The sequence below is a fragment of the Podarcis cretensis genome (genome assembly GCF_951804945.1).
Source record: "Podarcis cretensis genome assembly, chromosome: 5".
NCBI classification, from domain to species: domain Eukaryota; kingdom Metazoa; phylum Chordata; class Lepidosauria; order Squamata; family Lacertidae; genus Podarcis; species Podarcis cretensis.
Window position 1 is genome coordinate 85,638,857 of NC_137174.1, and position 18,798 is coordinate 85,657,654.

The window sequence follows — 18,798 nt, forward strand, 5'->3', positions numbered from 1 at the left end:
GATTAATTCAATAGTGTAATGGGGGGACCTCATGGCAGGAACCAACTGCATGTTAGGCTCTTCTTCAGGGCGATACTCTTTTCCATTCTCTCCCTTTCTGGTTACTATTTCTCATTTCAGGAAGATAAGAGTGGACAGAAAGCCCACTCATCATGATACGATTTAAATATGCTCAGTGATCCCTGGATTGTCCATGTGCCTGATATAATTAAGGACATTGTTGATCCAGAACGTTCAATTCAATAAATTTGAACCGCTTAAGCTGGTTGAATTGCTTTTTGGGTTGTTATTTCTCAGATTTTTTTATATTGGGTGGCAAAATAATTCTCTTTTTTTGCCATATCATTTTTATTAATTTTACAATAATGCTTTCCATTACAATCTCTCCTCTTATATTATACTATTGGGCTTTTTAGGGCCATGACTTCCTTCAAACCTTCCTTATGATTTTCTATCTTTCATTTCAAATTTCTGCATTTTCACCACTTAACCATTGCTTTCAAATAAAAAAAATCAAAGCATCGTATTTTCTTATTCTTCTCTGCAGTGATTTTTATACCTTTCCTTACAAAGCTTCTTGCAATCCTACCATCATGTTTGATTGACTACAATTGTCTTTCAAATAATTTACAAATTTAGTCCAGTCCTTGATGAACTTCTGGTCCCACTGTTCTCGGATTCTTCCTGTCATTTTGGCCAGTTCCACATACTCTGGGTGGCAAAATAATTCTGCTAGTGCAAGGACCCTCTCCACTCTTTGCATGCCTGCTAAATGTGTTCTCTTGCATGGTGTAGTGGTTAGGAGTGGTAGACTCGTAATCTGGTGAACCAGGTTCACGTCTCCGCTCCTCCACATGCAGCTGCTGGGTGACCTTGGGCCAGTCACACTTCTCTGAAGTCTCTCAGCCCCACTCACCTCACAGAGTGTTTGTTGTGGGGGAGGAAGGAAAAGGAGAATGTTAGCCGCTTTGAGACTCCTTAAAGGTAAAGGTAAAGGGACCCATGACCATTAGGTCAAGTCGTGACCGTCTCTGGGGTTGCAGTGCTCATCTCGCTTTATTGGCCAAGGGAGCCGGCATTTGTCCGCAGACAGCTTCTGGGTCATGTGGCCAGCATGACTAAGCCGCTTCTGGTGAACCAGTGCAGCTCACGGAAACGCCGTTTACCTTCCTGCTGGAGCACTACCTCTTTACTTGCACTTTGACGTGCTTTCGAACTGCTAGGTTGGCAGGAGCAGGAACTGAACCGCTGACCTTCTGATCGGCAAGTCCTAGGCTCTGTGGTTTAACCCACAGCGCAACCCACGTCCCTTGCTTGAGACTCCTTAGGGTAGTGATAAAGTGGGATATCAAATCCAAACTCCTCCTCTTCTTCTTCCCAACTCTCTTGAGCAGATTTGGTAGGGCTTCCAACATATATAGTAGAACATTGAACATTTAAAAACTCCCCTATACAGGGCTGCCTTCAGGTGTCTTCTGAAGGTTGTATAGCTACTTATCTCCTTGGCTCGGGGGTTGCACAACTTCATACCCTCCAACATTTCTCAAATGAAAATAAGGACTTCCTAAGGAAAGGTGGGACATTCCAGGATCAGATCAAGAACTAGGATGGCTTCTTTAAAATCAGGACTGTCCCTGGAAAACAGGGACACTTGAAGGGTCTGTGGCAGTTCAGATGGTGACTGCATTTGTAATTTGGTGCATAATACATCCGTTGTAATGTACATGTTGTGAAGACTGCATGCTGCAAATAAGAGACAACACCCTGTGCTCCTCATGGAGCTCCACCCATTAATGGCTGGCACGGTTTTTGCTCTCCTATTTGCTGACTAGACCAGCCAGCCAGAATTGTAGGTGGAAGAGAGATGCCTGTCTTAGAGGAAGAAGCTTCCCAGCTTCCCAGGAACTGATAAGTGAATGCAACCATGAGCGCATTGTCCAGAAGGACTAACAATTATTCATGGACCTCCTAAGCAAAAGGAACTGAAGGTGTACAGTGAACTGTAATGTAAGGTTCCATTCCAACCTATTTTTCTCTACATCCTGGCAAAAAGGCAATGAGCTATGCTTTCATGTGTCAAAGAAAACATACGTCTTGGATGTCCTTTTTTGCTTTAGGAGTTAACCCCGTCTTCTAATAGGTGTATAGCAGGAACTAGAAACCTGTAGATCTACACAGACGCGACAGCAATGCTTCTGAATACCAGTTGCTGGAAAACACAGGAGCTGAAGAGTGTTTTTGTGCTCATGCTCCAAGCTCCAAGCAGCATGGGCAGTGGTCCAGGATGATGGGAGTTGTAGTCCAATAACATCTCGAAGGCACCATGTTGGCTGCCGTTGCTCTACATCAGTGCTTCCCAAACTTGGGACTCCCCGCTGTTTTTGGACTACAGTTCCCATCATCCCTGACCACTGGTCCTGCCCACTACGGATAATGGGAGTTGTAGTCAAAAAGCAGCTGGAAACCCAAGCATGGGAAACATTGTTCTACATGCTTCTTGCAGATTCAAATCCCACTGTGTGTTCAAAGGATTCACTTCTCTTGCATAGCAGAGTTAGCCTTAATGCTTATTGGGGCGAAGAAACCTTTCAAGGAACTGGCTATTGGATATCCATTTTATGTGTTTTCGCAGTTGGATGAGGCATTGCCTCCCTCATAGGTTTTGGTTTCTCGCAGTTTCACATTTCCCCAGTCTTCTTCAGTTTCCTCCATTTCTGCATTTGTTTGTGATTTCTGTGGGCATTTTTGTACACATTTTGTTGTCAACGTTAGAAAGCTGCATCACAACATTTGAGGAAGAGCTCTTGGCTCACGGGTTAGTTTGGAAGTGGCAATCAAGGCAGGTTTATGTTATAATGCAAACAGGTCAAATTTCTCCCTCCTCGCTACTCCCCAGAGGCAGCACCTGACAAAGAATGGAGTCTAAGTCCCATAAAAGGCATTCTTCCTGAAAAAGGAGGAGTTGGATAAAACTGATGTGAGGGGGTCACAACCAATGGCAAACTCCTGCTCAAACTCTAGCCAGCAATGTAAAACTGCCATCAACCACCCCCATCGTTCTGCCCAGACACTGAGGTCCAGCGCCGAGGGCCTTCTGGCGGTTTCCTCATTGTGAGAAGCCAAGTTACAGGGAACCAGGCAGAGGGCCTTCTCAGCAGTAGCGTCCACCCTGTGGAACGCCCTCCCACCAGATGTCAAAGAGAAAAACAACTACCAGACTTTTAGAAGACATCTGAAGGCAGCCCTGTTTAGGGAAGCTTTTAATGTTTAGCAGACTATTGTATTTTAATATTTTGTTGGAAGCCGCCCAGAGTGGCTGGGGAAACCCAGCCAGATGGGTAGGGTATAAATTATTATTATCATTATCATTATCATTATCATTATCATTATCATTATCATCCCTGACCATTGGCCATAGTGGCTGGAGTTGATGGGATAGGAAGTTCAGTAACACCCACAGAGCCATAGCATCACTACCCCACCTTACGGGAAATCTACCTCCCCACTCATGGGAGGGAATGGATATCCATTCTTCTCTCGTCAGGATTTCATCTTCTTCCCATTTTTGGGCAAGTAACATTCTTGCAGCTGTAGTTGCATACTTAAATAAGTTTCAATACTGTTTTGGTAGTTCTACACCTATAATTCCCCCAAAGAAAAGCTTCTGGGTTTTTCGTGTGCAAATGTTACCTTAAACATCTTTTTCAATTCATTATATATCATTTCCCTTTAAGCTTTAACATTTAACCACATGTGATAAAAAGCACCTTCTTTCTCTGCATTTCCAACACTTATTAAATTTTGATTTATACATTTTTGCCAATCTACTAGGTGCTAGATGCCATCTATATAACATTTTCATGTCCTTTTCTCTTAAACCATAACATGCTGTAAACTTTATGTCCATATTCCACAATCGTTCCCATATTTCCATATCTATATTATAACCAAAATCTATTGCCCAGTGTATCCTTGAAGATTTTACTTGCTCGTCCTTTGTCTCCCATTCCAATAATATCATTTTAGAGTAGACAGCACTTTGACATTACATTCCAACAGGTCTCTCTCCAATTGTGATAATTGTTATACATTTTTCTAATCCACTCTTGTGTGTTTATGAATGGCTTCTGAGTTACTGTTTTTTTTAAAAAAAAAGAAAAGAAAATGACACTATGCTCATGCTTAATACAATTTAATGATCCCACTAATCTATTATGTGCACAATATAATATTAACTCGTCAATTCTTTAATTTTCCTTACAGATCTGAAACGCCCTCCATTCAACATGCTTCTCCTTGGCCTCCTGTCTCTGCTTGTTTTGCAAAGTGAAGGCTTCAGCACCAGTTTTCCTGATGAAACCATTGCGGAGTTTTCAGTGAATGTTTACAATCAGCTGAGAGCTGCAGGGGAAGATGAAAACATTATTTTCTCTCCACTGGGAATATCAATCGCCATGGGAATGGTGGAACTTGGAGCTCATGGGTCCACCCTGAAGGAAATCAGACATGCCATGGGATATGAAGGTTTGAAAAACGGTAATGAGTGTTCAACAAAGCGTCAAGCGACACTTATTTGATTATTATTTTGTCCAGTCAATACATTAAAATAATAATAATAATAATAATAATAATAATAATAATAATAATAATAATTTATTATTTGTACCCCGCCCATCTGGCTGGGTTTCCCCAGCCACTCTGGGCGGCTTCCAACAGAGATGAAAAATACACTAAAATGTCACATATTAAAAACTTCCCTGAACAGGGCTGCCTTCAGATGTTTTCTGAATGTCAGGTAGTTGTCCATCGCCTTGACATCTGATGGGAGGGCATTCCACAGGGCGGGCGCCACCACCGAGAAGGCCCTCTGCCTGGTTCCCTGCAACTTGGCCTCTCGCAGTGAGGGAACCGCCAGAAGGCCCTCGGAGCTGGACCTCAGTGTCCGGGCAGACCGATGGGGGAGGAGACGCTCCTTCAGAGCTTAACACTCACCTGGGATTAAATTCCATTGAACTCAGCAGGTCTTAAGATCTTAGCAGACACACATCGGGTGGTTCTGCATAACAGTCTAGGAAGTATGAGTGCCACATATATTTTTTTCTTTATAAATGGCTCTTTCATAGAATTCTAGACAGGATTGATCACCTGTGTTGATGGAAGTGAATTTTAATATTTCTACAAGGTCTCATCTGCTTGAAGGAAAGAAGGGGGCCCTTAATATGTATTATTAAAGAGAAAATGATGAGTTGGTATATTAATACCTCGGCTTTCAATAATAAAAATGCCCAAGGCAGCTGACAATAAAATTCTCAATAAAAAATAACACATAAAAATCAGATAAGAGCTGATAAAAAAATAAATTAATCTTCTTTTATGCGTATTGAATGAAAAGCTGCTTGAAGGAAGATATTATATTACTTGGGGGGGGGACACCTCATTTTATTTTGGCATCATGCTGATTGGGTGATGTGTATGATGTCACAAATCAACACACACACAATTCCGGGAATAGCTCTGCATTCCTTTTTAAACAAATAGTTTAAAAATATAGTTTAAAAACTATTAATAAATAATTGCTATTTTTATTTATTTTATTAACTCAATTTATATCCCACTTACCAGCCTAGCAGCTGCCTTCTGTACTAGAGGCAACCACTGTCCCGTCTTCAAGGGCAGCCCCACATACAGTGCATTGCAGAAGTCCAGATGGGAGGTCATCAGAGCATGGACAGCTGAGGCCAGGCTATTCTGATCCAGAAACTGCAATTGTGATAAATCATTCTAAGCTAGGCATAAGCACACAGAAGCCACTTGAGACTCGAGGGACAAGTTGAAATCTAGGAGTACTCCTAGCCTATGAACCTATTCCTTCAAGCGGAGTTCATCCTCTCTCAGAACAGGCTGTACACCTGATTCCAGGACACAAAAACCTCCCACCCACCTCTCTTTACAACTTGTAAAGATTTAGCATCAGTTTATTTGCCCCACCCATCCTTCATTTCCTCCAGATGTTGGTCCAACACTTTCATAGCCTCTTGTGATTCATACGGAATAGTGAAGAGAAAGATGTGTGTCATCAGCATACTGACGTGTTTCAAATCCATGTATAATAGCTCCCCTAGTTTCATATAGGAGATATAATGGACCTTTGTTGGACTCCAAAGGTTATGGAGCCTGCAGCAATCTCCTAGTACAGTAGTACCTCCGGTTATGTAACCCTCTGGTTACATAAACTTTGGGATGCGAAAGCGGCAAACCTGGAAGTATTTGACCGGGTTTCATGATGCACAGAAGTGGTCTACTGCCACATGCGCAGAAGCAGTCCTCAGGTTGCGGAGACCTCGGAATCCGACCGGACCTCCAGAACGGATCCCGTCCACAACCAGAGGTACCACTGTACTACTTTCTGGTGGTGATACTCCAGGTAGGAGCTTTGTTACCACTGTAACAGAGTACTCCCACCTCCCTAAGACATTCCAGAATAATACCATAGTCAAAGGTATCAAGAACCACTGAGAGACCAAGGAGAACCAACAGGGTCTTAGCTCTCTTCGTCTCTCTTCTGATAAAGCTCATAAATCAGGGCAACCCCTAAGGCTGTTTTGGTGCCAAATACAGGCCTTAAACCAAACTGGAGTGTCTCTAGGTAACAAGGGGATGAACAAACACATAAAAAATGCCTGCTACATTGTTTTAAAATGGAAAAGACGAGTGTCATGCAATGATCAGAAAGGCAAGACTGAAAGGTAGACCAGCATTCAGTTGGCTGGCATGTATATATCACATTCAGATGGTGTGTTGCAGCTAAAGAATTCATTGCTAGTCTTCTTTTATAGATTATTTAACTAATTTAGTTATGCATTCTTAAACACACTTCACAGAAAAGATTCAAGGGTTGTTTACTCATGCACATGATTAAAGCAACAGTATTACATAACTAAACCGGTTAAGACTATAATCAGTTCCCATTATAAACATTCGCCCACTTCATCAAAAATTCAGCGTTCAGTCCACACACAACGGAGTTAAAATTATGAACAGCATTAGCCTGATCAAAGGCCTGATTAAGGTGTGTCTTCACAGTCTGCTTAAAACTCTGTGGAGAGGGAGCCAAGCAGAGGAGGGAACCTTGTGTTGTTGGATTGCAATAAAATGTTGAATTGGACCTGGTAGCATATGGTAGCCATTGCAGTTAGTGCAAGACTAGTGTTATGTGGTCCGGAATAGAAACTTCACTCTTAATCCTGTGCACTATTTTCTGAACACGCTGCAGCTTCCAGTCTCCCTTCAGAGGTGCATTACAAAATCTAAACGTGAGGTTACCAGATAATGGGCCACTGTGGCTAGCTGCTATCCTGATCCTTCCGTCTTCACCCTTTTTATTGTATCTGGGACATGGGGATAAGGTCCCCCCCCCTCAATAATTTGGTCCCTTGCTCGATGTGATTTCATGCCTCTTCATGGGAGAACAGAGGTATATGGGGTCCACTGGAGCAGATTTGGGGGCATATAGAGATAGCAGAGGAGGATTAAGTTGTGTTGCATGAGTGGAAGAAGAAGAAGAGTTTGGATTTGATATCCCGCTTTATCACTACCCTAAAGAGTCTCAAAGCGGCTAACATTCTCCTTTCCCTTCCTCCCCCACAACAAACATTCTGTGAGGTGAGTGGGGCTGAGAGACTTCAGAGAAGTGTGACTAGCCCAAGGTCACCCAGCAGCTGCATGTGGAGGAGTGGAGACGCGAACCCGGTTCACCAGATTACGAGTCCACCACTCTTAACCACTACAGCACACTGGAACTCTGTGTGTAGAGTGTTGGATATAACCCAAAATGTGTACTCCGCCCCCATTCCCCTATTTTTTCATAGCCACCACAGTATCTACAATCCTCACTTTTTCAACAGTTTTTTGTTGAGGGTAAAGGCAACTGCCAGCCCCACTCCCTTGCAATGAGCTTGGGCCTCGCACTGAATTCCTTATGTGTCCTGTCTGCAGGCCCATTTGGACCCTCAGCTCTTTTAAACCATCCCTGCTGACAGAACCACATTTGATTTATTTTTATTTTTTTGCAAACCTTGCAGCGCTAAACAAAAGGGGTGAAGGAATTTAAAAATAAGTCCTGTTCTCATTTTGGAGACAAGGTGACAGTCTGTCATCATTTTCAAAATGCGGCGACATTTGCAGCACGCTGAGCTGGTTTATTTTTCTGTGCAAATGGTATGCGCTAATCCTATGTAAACATCGTTAGTGCGGCTTTTGGGGAAATCTTGAAGGAGCTCTATGGGAATCTTTAGAATAGCAGAGGAAATTTTAAACAGCTGGCCCAACAGTGTAAATATTTAACAAAAGTGGTTGGGAACCTCCCATTAAAAGTTGGAAACATAAGGGCATATAATGCCAGTTTATAAAACAGTTGATTGTCAACTGATGAATGCTGTTCCCTGTCAAAGGGCTGCTTTGTGCTCTAGTTCATTGCCTTGGTTATGATTTTTTTTTTCTTTTCAAAAAGAGAATGATGTGCACGCAGGGAACATACAAGAGGAAAGGTGAGGGTGGAATTAAAAGAACAAAAGGAAATGGCCGCAAAGAAGTTTTTGTTCCCCTGTCATAATATTAGGAATTTGGGTCACCCAGTGGAATTGGTTGGCAGTAGACTCAGGACAAAAATACCTTGAGCCATGCATAATTTAACTTGTGAAATTCACTGTCGTAGGCCCTCAGCTTACATCTCTGTAAAAGGGGATTAGACATATTCTTGGAGATAGATCTGCCAATGGCTGGGCCTTGTAGTTGAGAAAATCTGGAGGGCCAAAGGTTTCTCAAACTTGCTCTGTGATGAGAGGGGGCTGCCCATTATTTTCCATGTATGCAAAGCATGACATAATAGGGACACATATTAACACTTTTTGGCATTAATGGAGAATTCTCCATTTAAATGTAGCTTTGGCTGCTCGCGAGGACCCTTGAATCGCCTTGGGCGGCTGCCCCTGCTTCTAATGTTTTATTAGTCCCAAGTCTTTTTGAAGAAGAGTCAAGCCGCCCTGTATACCATTTCGCAGTGACCTTCTCTGTCGAAAGCGAAAATATCACTGTGATTTTCCACCGGGAAGACAATGGGATTCTTTAAGCCCTCAATATATTTACTTAACCCTGACAGAAATATTTCCTATCTCACACCTTGCTTCCAGGTGAAGAATTTTCCTTCTTGAAGGACCTTTCTGACATGGCAAACGCTGAAGACAGCCAGTACGTGATGAAGCTTGCCAATTCCCTCTATGTACAGAGCGGGTTTCATGTCAGTGACAAATTTTTGCAGCTGATGAAGACGTACTTCAAAGCTGAAGTGGAAGATGTGGATTTCAGTCAAAACATAGCAGTCGCCAGCCACATCAATAGATGGGTGGAGAATCACACAAATAGTACGTTCCTGTATTTTTACATTCCTCCTCACTGTCAGCAGTTGTCATTTTATGCTCGTTGGGATGCTGTTGAATGTCTTAAAATGGCTGATCGCTACAGTTGTCGATTGTACCAAATGTCTTGTGTTTCTTTCTTTGGAATGAGCTTAAAAACAGGCTCAGCCCAGGGACTGCAATCCCTTCAGGGAAACCTTCCAGGAGCTACATGCCACTGGTTTGAAAGCCTTAGGGTTCCCCACCCCCTCCTTTCAAACTTGGTCCCAAACATTTCCATCTCTTTGCAGAAATACTGGGATGAACTGCCTTTCAGTGGTGACCTTATATTGTGGTTCTGAAGCATGGTGACCAAGCCATTCTGAACCCACTTCCGGGCATGGCAAGTTGGAAGATCAGCCTTGTAGAATTGTAGAGTTGGAAGGGGTCACAAGAATCAGTCCACGACGCTGAAATTGAGACTCGTGTTCTACTGACTTGAGCTATCTGGTCTGTTAAACTGATGTAGTTAGTAGTTACAGATCTCTTATCTCCATGTAAATGTTTGATTCTAAAAATTTTTTTAAAATAATATTTATTAACAATTTAAACACTACAAAAAATAAGAACAATACAACACAAAAACACTACACAACACCAACACATTTAAACTAATAAAAAACAAAAAAAACAACAATTTAAAACACATCAAATAATTTCAGTATCTTATCTTTCATTCACTTATTTCCACGACTTCCTCACACCTCCCTTTTTGTATTCCACTTCTGTTAATTGTTTCAGCAATTCCTTTCCATCCGAGGGCCTTCTCGGTAGTGGCGCCCGACCTGTGGAACGCCCTCCCATCAGATGTCAAAGAGATAAAGAATTATCTGACATTCAGAAGACATCTTAAGGCAGCCCTGTTCAGGGAAGTTTTTAATATGTAACGCTGTATTGTTTTTAACACTGATTGGGAGCCGCCCAGAGTGGCTGGGGAAACTCAGCCAGATGGGCGGGGTATAAATAATAAATTATTATTATTATTATTATTATTATTATCTTTATCTGTTTTCTATCCTATAATTATCTTAACACATTATAACCTTATTTTTTCCTTTGATACTCTATTAATCTATTTATACTTAATTCCTTATAACATTTCTACTAAAGCCATATGGCTTTAGCTATAAAGCTAAATGTTTGCTTCTAAATTATCCCCACCAGTGAATGGCTTGGCTGACTTGCTTCTACCATGCAAGCAAAGGCACAGTCCCAGTTGCGCACCAGAATGCGCACGGCTGTTCGAATCGGTGACTCTGTACCCGAGTGTCTCTGATGCACGTAGCTTATTTTATCCCAGATAAAACACAGAGACCCCCGTCTGTAGTGATCTGTGAAATTTCCACCCATCCACTCGATTCATCACTGTCGGTGCAGAAATCCAAAGACAAAATTATTATACCGAAAATCAAGCAAGCCGTTCCCAGTTGGCAGCACCAGGTAGCAGACAATGCCTTCTGATTGGAGTGATTTATTTAGGAATGTGGGCACAGCAGCTGCTAGGCTTGGCTAACAAGCCTCCCCTGACTCAAACAGATGCAAGACATCTCTTCCTTTCCTTGAGTAAATGTCAGCGGTGCGGATGCTGAGATGCGTTCCCCGTTTTTATTACTCGCTTATTACTCTCAAAGCCTGTGGGATGTTGCCCAGGTAAAAGCAAGCAGGAATAGTAGCGTGAGGAAAGTTTGAAGTTGGTAGACTTGCTCTCTGGATCCTGTGTCAATTTTGTACCGAAAATTATTTGCAGATTGTCAACAGAACAATCCCTTTAAGATAGGATGATGCTGAGTAAGTTTCAGAGGCCCTGAGCCAGAGGTGCTTGCTTTGGTGTTGTATATTCATGTTCGTGTAATGGAGGTGTCAGGGAACGGCCATCGGCTCAGAGGCGAGAAATAGAAGGGCAGTTGTGTTACAGGCAGCCTCCAAAAATCTTGTGAAGTAGTTCCTCTTCTGGGGAGGAGGAAATCCCCACCTCCAGTGAGGAAGAGCTGCAAGGACCAGAGGATGCTGGGGGGAGCCTTAACACAGCTCCTGGGCAAGCCGGACAGGAGAGAAACACGCCCTTGCCATTGCCCATCCTGCGCAGTAGTCTGAGGTGCAGAGAGGGGCGGAGACAGTTGGGGGTAACAAAACTCTTATGTTGGGGGAGGTCCAAAAAAAGACCACTCCCGGATTCTGCTACCAATTGAGCTTTGGGGCTCTTCATGTAAGTAGTTTGCACCAAAATAAAGCCTGTTCAACACAGGTCGGAGTCCTGCCTGGTTACTCTCGAGCAACCGCAACAGCCACCTGACAGCGGGGGGGGGGGGGGTCCACTTTCACGAATCACATTTCCATCCCTCAGTGTCCTCCCCTCCTCCACCCCCCAGCCTGGCAGACAAGAGGCATTAATCAGAGTTTAAGGGCTCATTCCAGCCAGGCAGAAGCAGCATCCAAAGTGGGGTTTGTTTATTATTTATTTATTGAAGGGATTTCTATATCAATTGTTTGCATTCGTAAGCAGTGTGGATAAAAGCAATCTGCAGAAAATGGGGACAATTGGGGGGGGGGAAGTGTCATAAAACCAAATGCTACCTTATTAACACTTGCTGGAACAGGAGAGTCTTAGTCTGTGCCTGGAGTTGAGCAAAAAAGGTGCCCGTCTAGTCTCCGTTGTGGGAGGGAGTTCCACAGGCTTTGCAATGACTGCACAGAATATTGAGGGGTGTGGCCTGCACAGAGGAGGTGTGGTTACTTGAGAATTCCACCTAATCGCTTATATACAGCCACTAGGTCACTGTGGCATACAGGAGAGTTTCTCCTGCAAATTCCAAAGAACTGAGCCCACGCCACAGTAATTTGGAGCAGGGCTTTCAGCATGGCTCTGTTCTGTGGAGTAGCATTCCTGTTGAGGTAAGACAAGCAGCCACTATCTGCGCTTTCTGGAAACAATTGAAAATACCTCCCCCACCAACAAGCTTTTCCATCTGGAAAGAATGGGTCATTATCAAGGTTGTTTTACATTGTTTTTCAAATGCAGCCTGTTCTTGTTTTCTGTTTTGTTTTTCACTCTTTTTATGGGCATCCCCTTGATCTAACATACCAGCTGGTTAAACATTGAAAGACAATTTTAATGCCGATAACTTCAAAACTATTTTAGACAAGTGTATATTGTATTTGTTGTGCAGGTTGATCTGCCTGCTGTGAAGCCTAAATTCTTTTGCAACCAAACACTCGACAGTTAAATGTGGGAATATGGAAAGGAGTTGCTTTTAGATTGTTTTGTTTTCCTTCCATGGTGTTGGTTTTTGGGGGGTTTACAGCTTTGATATAAATGTTCAATTAGGCATTCTGATTGATGCGCTCCTTCTCTCCCCTTTCAACCGACAGACATGATCAAGGATTTTGTGTCGGCCAGGGATTTTGGTGCTCTCACTCACTTGGCCCTCGTCAATGCAATCTACTTTAAGGGAAATTGGAAGTCTCAGTTCAGGCCAGAAAACACAAGAACCTTCTCTTTCACTAAAGATGATGAAAGTGAAGTGCAAATTCCAATGATGTATCAGCAGGGAGAATTTTATTACGGTAAGCAATATCGTACATGTTTTCTTTCTAGCAGAAAAGATTAATTTTCTAGGTATACGCTATCACCCTTCTTCAGCACTTAATGCCAATTCACACCTCTTAATAACATCTCCTGCACAATTGCCAACCAGACGAAAATGAAATCACATTGTTTGCACCGGGGCCTCAGAAATGGAAGTTTCCAAAGGAGCCTTCCATTATTATTGTGTCAACTGCAATGTTTTCATTGCTATATCAGTATGGAAGATGTGAATACTGGGGGACATGGGTGGTGCTGTGGTCTAAACTACTGAGGCTCTTGGGCTTGCCGATCTGAAGGCTGGCTGTTTGAATCCCTGCGGCGGGATGAGCTCCCGTTACTCTGCCCCAGCTCCTGCCAATCTAGCAGTTTGAAAGCAAGCCAGTGCAAGTAGATAAATAGGTACCGCTGCAGCAGAAGGTAAATGGCATTTCTGTGCGCTCTGGTTTCCGTTATGGTGTCTCATTGCACCAGAAGCTGTTTAGTCCTGCTGGCCACATGACCCGGAAAGCTGTCTATAGACAAACACCAGCTCCCTCGGCCTGAAAGCGAGATGAACGCTGCAATCCCATAGTCACCTTTGACTGGACTTAACTGTCCAGAGGTCCTTTACCTTTTACCTTTATCTTCCAGGGTTGTTTTAAGGATTGCAACAAGACAGGGTCATCTTTCCGCAGGGCCTGCAAGACAAAGCTGTTCCGCCAGGCCTTTGGTCAGGGTTCAGTCTGACTCCCCCTCCACTATCATAAGAACTTGCGTGAAAGCAGCCTCCCAATTTTTCTCACAGAAAGCAGCATGAAACTAGCCTCCCAGTTTTTCTCACAGGCTCATATAAGTTCAGCATTTAAGGTCCCCAACCCTAATCTGTGGGTTGCCATTTGTTTGAATTTTATTCTGATCCTGATCTGATTTTTCGATGTATTTTAATTGATTGCCTGATTTTATGTTAATGTGTTATGCATTTGATGTTAGCCGCTCTGAGTCTGGTTTTGGCCAGGGAGGGCGGGGCATAAATACAAATTATTATTAGTAGTATTCTGCCGCCCAAGGCAAAACAGGAATCTGCTGCCGCAACACCCCACACCAGCAAATCCTCTCTGATCTGTAGCAATAGTGATGGCAGTTTCCAGTGAGATTTCTCAAGATTTCAGCAGTTTCCAGCAAGATCTCAGGAGATTTCAGTCTTGCCCAAGGCTGCTTCATCCTGCATCATGGGCAAACTGACCCTGTATCTAGACCAGAAATTTCCAAACTGTGATCTGAGCTTTGTTCACAGTTCTACGGCATGTCTGTGGATTTGTGGTTGAAGGTGGAAGATGGCACACCCAATGCATATTGATTTTTAATTGCTTCTTTTATTTCTTTCATTGTATTTTATTACCGTATATGCATTGCAATCTGGATTTTATGGCGTTCAAACAGTAATACAAAAAAAATATAATAAATAAGGAGAAAAAGAGGAAGCAATAAAAAATACAATTAAAAATAATATAGAATCTACAGTGATGTCCTACAATCGCTACAACAGTCAGAAAAAATATTAAGTGGTGTCCCAAAGCCCTCAGTAATTTTCAAGTGGTCTGTGAGGGGGGAAAGTTTGGGAACCACGGATTTAGATAATGCACACAAAGTGCTTTGCACACATGAAAGTACTATACAGTACAAATGTTATTCTTATTACTATAATCTGTATCCTGCTCATGATCAAAGGAACTTACGTAGGTAATTCCAGACAGCTCCTTGTGCAGCTGCTGACCAGAACGATAACCTGTTTGGTTTTGGAGATGAAATAACCAGTTATATTTGTTGGAAAACAAGCCCCCTCGGGAGAGGCTGGCCCCCCTCTTAGGTTCCCGGGCTTGTTTACCAGTGATCTTCCTGGCTGGCATCCTCGCAAGTCCAGGGTAGATCTTGATAGGCGACATTTCCCAGCGTGGAAAATGCACACCCCCTCCCTCCTTGCATACCAGCAAGAGAAAGGAGATAGTCAGAAAGTCTATTTACATCTCTTTATTTCTGACTTTACAGCACTACAGAAAACATGACCAATCAGCTCAGTCTCCATCGAGCAAGTGACTCAAACTTCCTTTATATACGCAACAGGAAGGTCTCATATTACACACTGAACAAAGCTTTGTGAAGCCTGTGAACTTCCAGGAAGATTCTTTCCCACAGCTAGCCACATCATGTGATGTTTTCACCGAGCTGCCAGTTTGCAGCTGCATTGTACTCATATCGTAACAATTTTTTCACACCACTTTCTGGGTCCGTACTGTAATGCGCAGAAGAAAGTTTCTGGATCTCGTCTCTGAGCTAGAATATGTGGGCAGTGTCCGGACCTAATACAGAATCATGTCTGAATCAAAATCTGCCAACAAACCATAGTCTGGTTCGCAAACAATGGTTTACTCTAACTATGGATCTGCTATTATGTCTGAATTCACAGTCCATTGAGAAACAACAGTTGGGCCATTGATCTACCCCAAGAAGCTGCTGCTGTGAAGTTGAGTCCATGGGAAATGAAAGCTGACAAGCACCTGCAGAAACTATGGCTTGTTTGTGGATGCTCAATCCATGATATGCATTAATAAATATGATTAGCGCAATGTGTTTCACCTTATGTTTGACCCATATGTCTAAACCATACATAACAGAGGTTTTTTTGTTAGTTATGCCCGAAAGTTAAAGAAGTCTTAAAAATATGATAGTACAGCATTTTCATTTTTGGTACATTCACAGGGTATTTTGTTTTCACATCTTTTCCCTGTTAAGTTCTCCATCATATCTGAGCATTCACATGACACAAAAGCCATTTTTGGAACTATAGTGGAATTTCGCGCAAGCTTAGAGCTCATATTTGTGTTATTTGCTTCCAGAAAAAAAGAAAATCTGTATGCAAATAAGATGAAAATGAGTTCTAAACCTGGGCTATATTCCACTGTAGTTCCAGAAGTTGATTTTATGTACAGTGGTACCTCAGGTTAAGTACATAATTCGTTCTGGAGGTCTGTTCTTAACCTGAAACTGTTCTTAACCTGAAGCGCCACTTTAGCTAATGGGGGTCTCCTGCTGCTGCTGCGCTGCCAGAGCACAATTTCTGTTCTCCTCCTGAAGCAAAGTTCTTAACCCGAGGTACTATTTCTGGGTTAGCAGAGTCTGTAACCTGAAGCATCTGTAACCTGAAGCGTATGTAACCCAAGGTACCACTTTATTCTGAAAGCTCAAATATAATGTGGAAATCAACAGTTAGGGAGATGGAATGGAATGAAAATGGAATAAACTGCCATGTGAACGCAGCCTTTGTATTTTTTGCCCACAAAAAAGGGGGAAGTACCCCCCCAAAAAAGAAACAAACAACGAAGAGGATAAACCCACCAATCCTACACCAGGAACATTGTGTGTGTATACCCATCTAAAGGTCAAATAACTGATATTGAAAATGTGAAAAGACAATCAAATGGTTTTAACGGCTGGTCATAATTTGCCTCAAGGCCTGTTCTCAGCTAGAGACCATCCTATGGATTTCAGTACTGTGCAGGTAAATGAAATTATCTCCAAAAACCCAACCGGGCTGTTTTTCTTTTTTCTTTTAGGGGAGTTCAGTGACGGCTCCAATGAAGCCGGAGGCATCTATCAAGTTCTAGAAATCCCCTACGAAGGAGATGAGTTCAGCATGATGATTGTTCTTTCCAGGCAAGAAGTTCCCCTAGCCACACTGGAACCTCTGGTCAAAGCCCAGCTGATTGAGGAATGGGCAAGCTCCGTAAAGAAGCAGAAGGTGGAAGTCTATCTACCCAGGTGAGAATGCTTTTCCAGATTCTGGCAGGATGGAGGGGAGAGGAGAGCCAGTTTGTCTTAGTGGGTGGCATGTAGAGCTGGGTGATATATGGACACAGCATCCAAAATCCATGTGAAGTCCATATAATGATACCTGTTTCATAATTTTGACCTGGCAATATATCTTGAATCATGGTGCATGTGTTATGCAAAAATCACAAAACCGTGAAGCCAGCCAATGCTTCTCTCGATTCCTGTACCCCTCTCTGCCAGCTGAGATCTCCCCTGCCTCCTGCCGTGGGCAGCAAATCACAAGAGCAGGCGCCGGCAAAAATCATGATGCAGGAAAAACCACGAAGCCAGCCAGTGCCTCTACATGGCTCCGTCCTTATTTCAGTCAATGTGATATATCGGTATATCGCAATGTTCAGCTAGCGATATATCACAAAAACCAGATATCGCCCAACCCTAGTAGCATGTTGGATACTGGCCAGGCTAGGGACTGTGAAAGGCATTGGATTCAAATAAACAGCTTGACCCTGCGGCTCATTTGAAAAGTTTCTCTCCATTTTTCTTTTGTTTTACCTCAGTGCCCCTCATGTAAAATGGAAACACCAAGATTGTCATTTGGAGAGCGCATAATAACATAGCTGTGAGGAGAGGACTGTTGCACTCAGGTCCTGCTTTGGGAATAATAATAATAATAATAATAATAATAATAATAATAATAATAATAATTTGTTTATACCCCGCCCATCTGTCTGGGTTTCCCCAGCCACTCTGGGTGGCTCCCAACAGAATATTAAAAACACAATAAAACATTGAACATTAAAAACTTCCCGTGGGCATCTGTTTGGCCACAGTGCGTACAGGATGCTGGACTAGATGGGCCAATGGCCATAGCTGTCAACTTTTTCCGTTTTTTAAGGGAAATTCCCTTTTTCCTAATAGAATTCCTCGCAAGAAAAGGGAAAGGTTGACAGCTATGCAATGGCTTGATCCAGCAGGCATTTCTTATGCCATTATGGATAATAGTTTGGTAGGATATTTTGAGACAGGAGCCACTGTCAGTTTCAGTAGACCGTCGCAATCTATTTTTGCAGGTGTGCAAAGGCTGACTGAACTTTGGGAGAGGTCTTCTGTTGAGAACCATAAAGCTGCATGTTAAAAGAGTCATGGTTCATGCACAAAGTCATGGTGGGAGTTCTCTCTGATTTTCCCACTGAGTTTCTCATCCAACCACACACAGCCCTTCATGTCCCATTGCGTGTCATGCTTGAGACTCCCCTGACACATCAAAGCAGCTTTTTGATGTACAGGCACGAGGGAATGTACCGGAAGGCAGGTGAAAACGCCCTGTTGCAGAAGTGGACCCACTCATGGTTCTGTGGATACAAGGCAGAACCTGAAAACAGTACTCAACAAAGGGTTTCATCACCTGCTCTTTTCTTCTGCTCACCAAGCTGAACGCTCCTGCATCTTCTCTTCCATCTCTGGTCACATCCAGACCTTAGAACTCATTTCAGCATATGTTTTGATGTAAAGCTGTGATAAGTTACCTGCAATACTAGAAAACTTGTGGATTTTTTGCAGGAGCTTTAGGGGTGTGTGTTCTGCTTCTCTTTGTGCACTGTGGTGAAATAACAGCTCTCTCCCACTTCCATCAGGGACGCAGGTGGCGCTGTGGGTTAAAGCCTCAGCGCCTAGGGCTTGCCGATCGAAAGGTCGGCGGTTCGAATCCCTGCGGCGGGGTGCGCTCCCGCTGCTCGGTCCCAGCGCCTGCCAACCTAGCAGTTCGAAAGCACCTCCGGGTGCAAGTAGATAAATAGGGACCGCTTACCAGCGGGAAGGTAAACGGCGTTTCCGTGTGCGGCTCTGGCTTGCCAGAGCAGCGATGTCACGCTGGCCACGTGACCCGGAAGTGTCTCCGGACAGCGCTGGCCCCTGGCCTCTTAAGTGAGATGGGCGCACAACCCCAGAGTCTGT

General features: G+C 43.2%; 1 protein-coding gene across 1 annotated transcript in view; it reads left to right on the top strand.

Annotated features, from left to right (window-relative positions):
- The window catches only part of SERPINI1 (serpin family I member 1), an 89,413-nt gene that overhangs the window by 45,531 nt on the left and 25,084 nt on the right, over positions 1-18,798 (top strand). Inside the window, exons 2-5 of the mRNA XM_079978148.1 lie at positions 4,264-4,536; positions 9,189-9,419; positions 12,822-13,016; positions 16,629-16,833. Coding sequence (XP_079834274.1) covers positions 4,287-4,536; positions 9,189-9,419; positions 12,822-13,016; positions 16,629-16,833 — 881 coding nt within the window. The 5' untranslated portion in view covers positions 4,264-4,286. The remainder of the gene's footprint in view (positions 1-4,263; positions 4,537-9,188; positions 9,420-12,821; positions 13,017-16,628; positions 16,834-18,798) is intronic.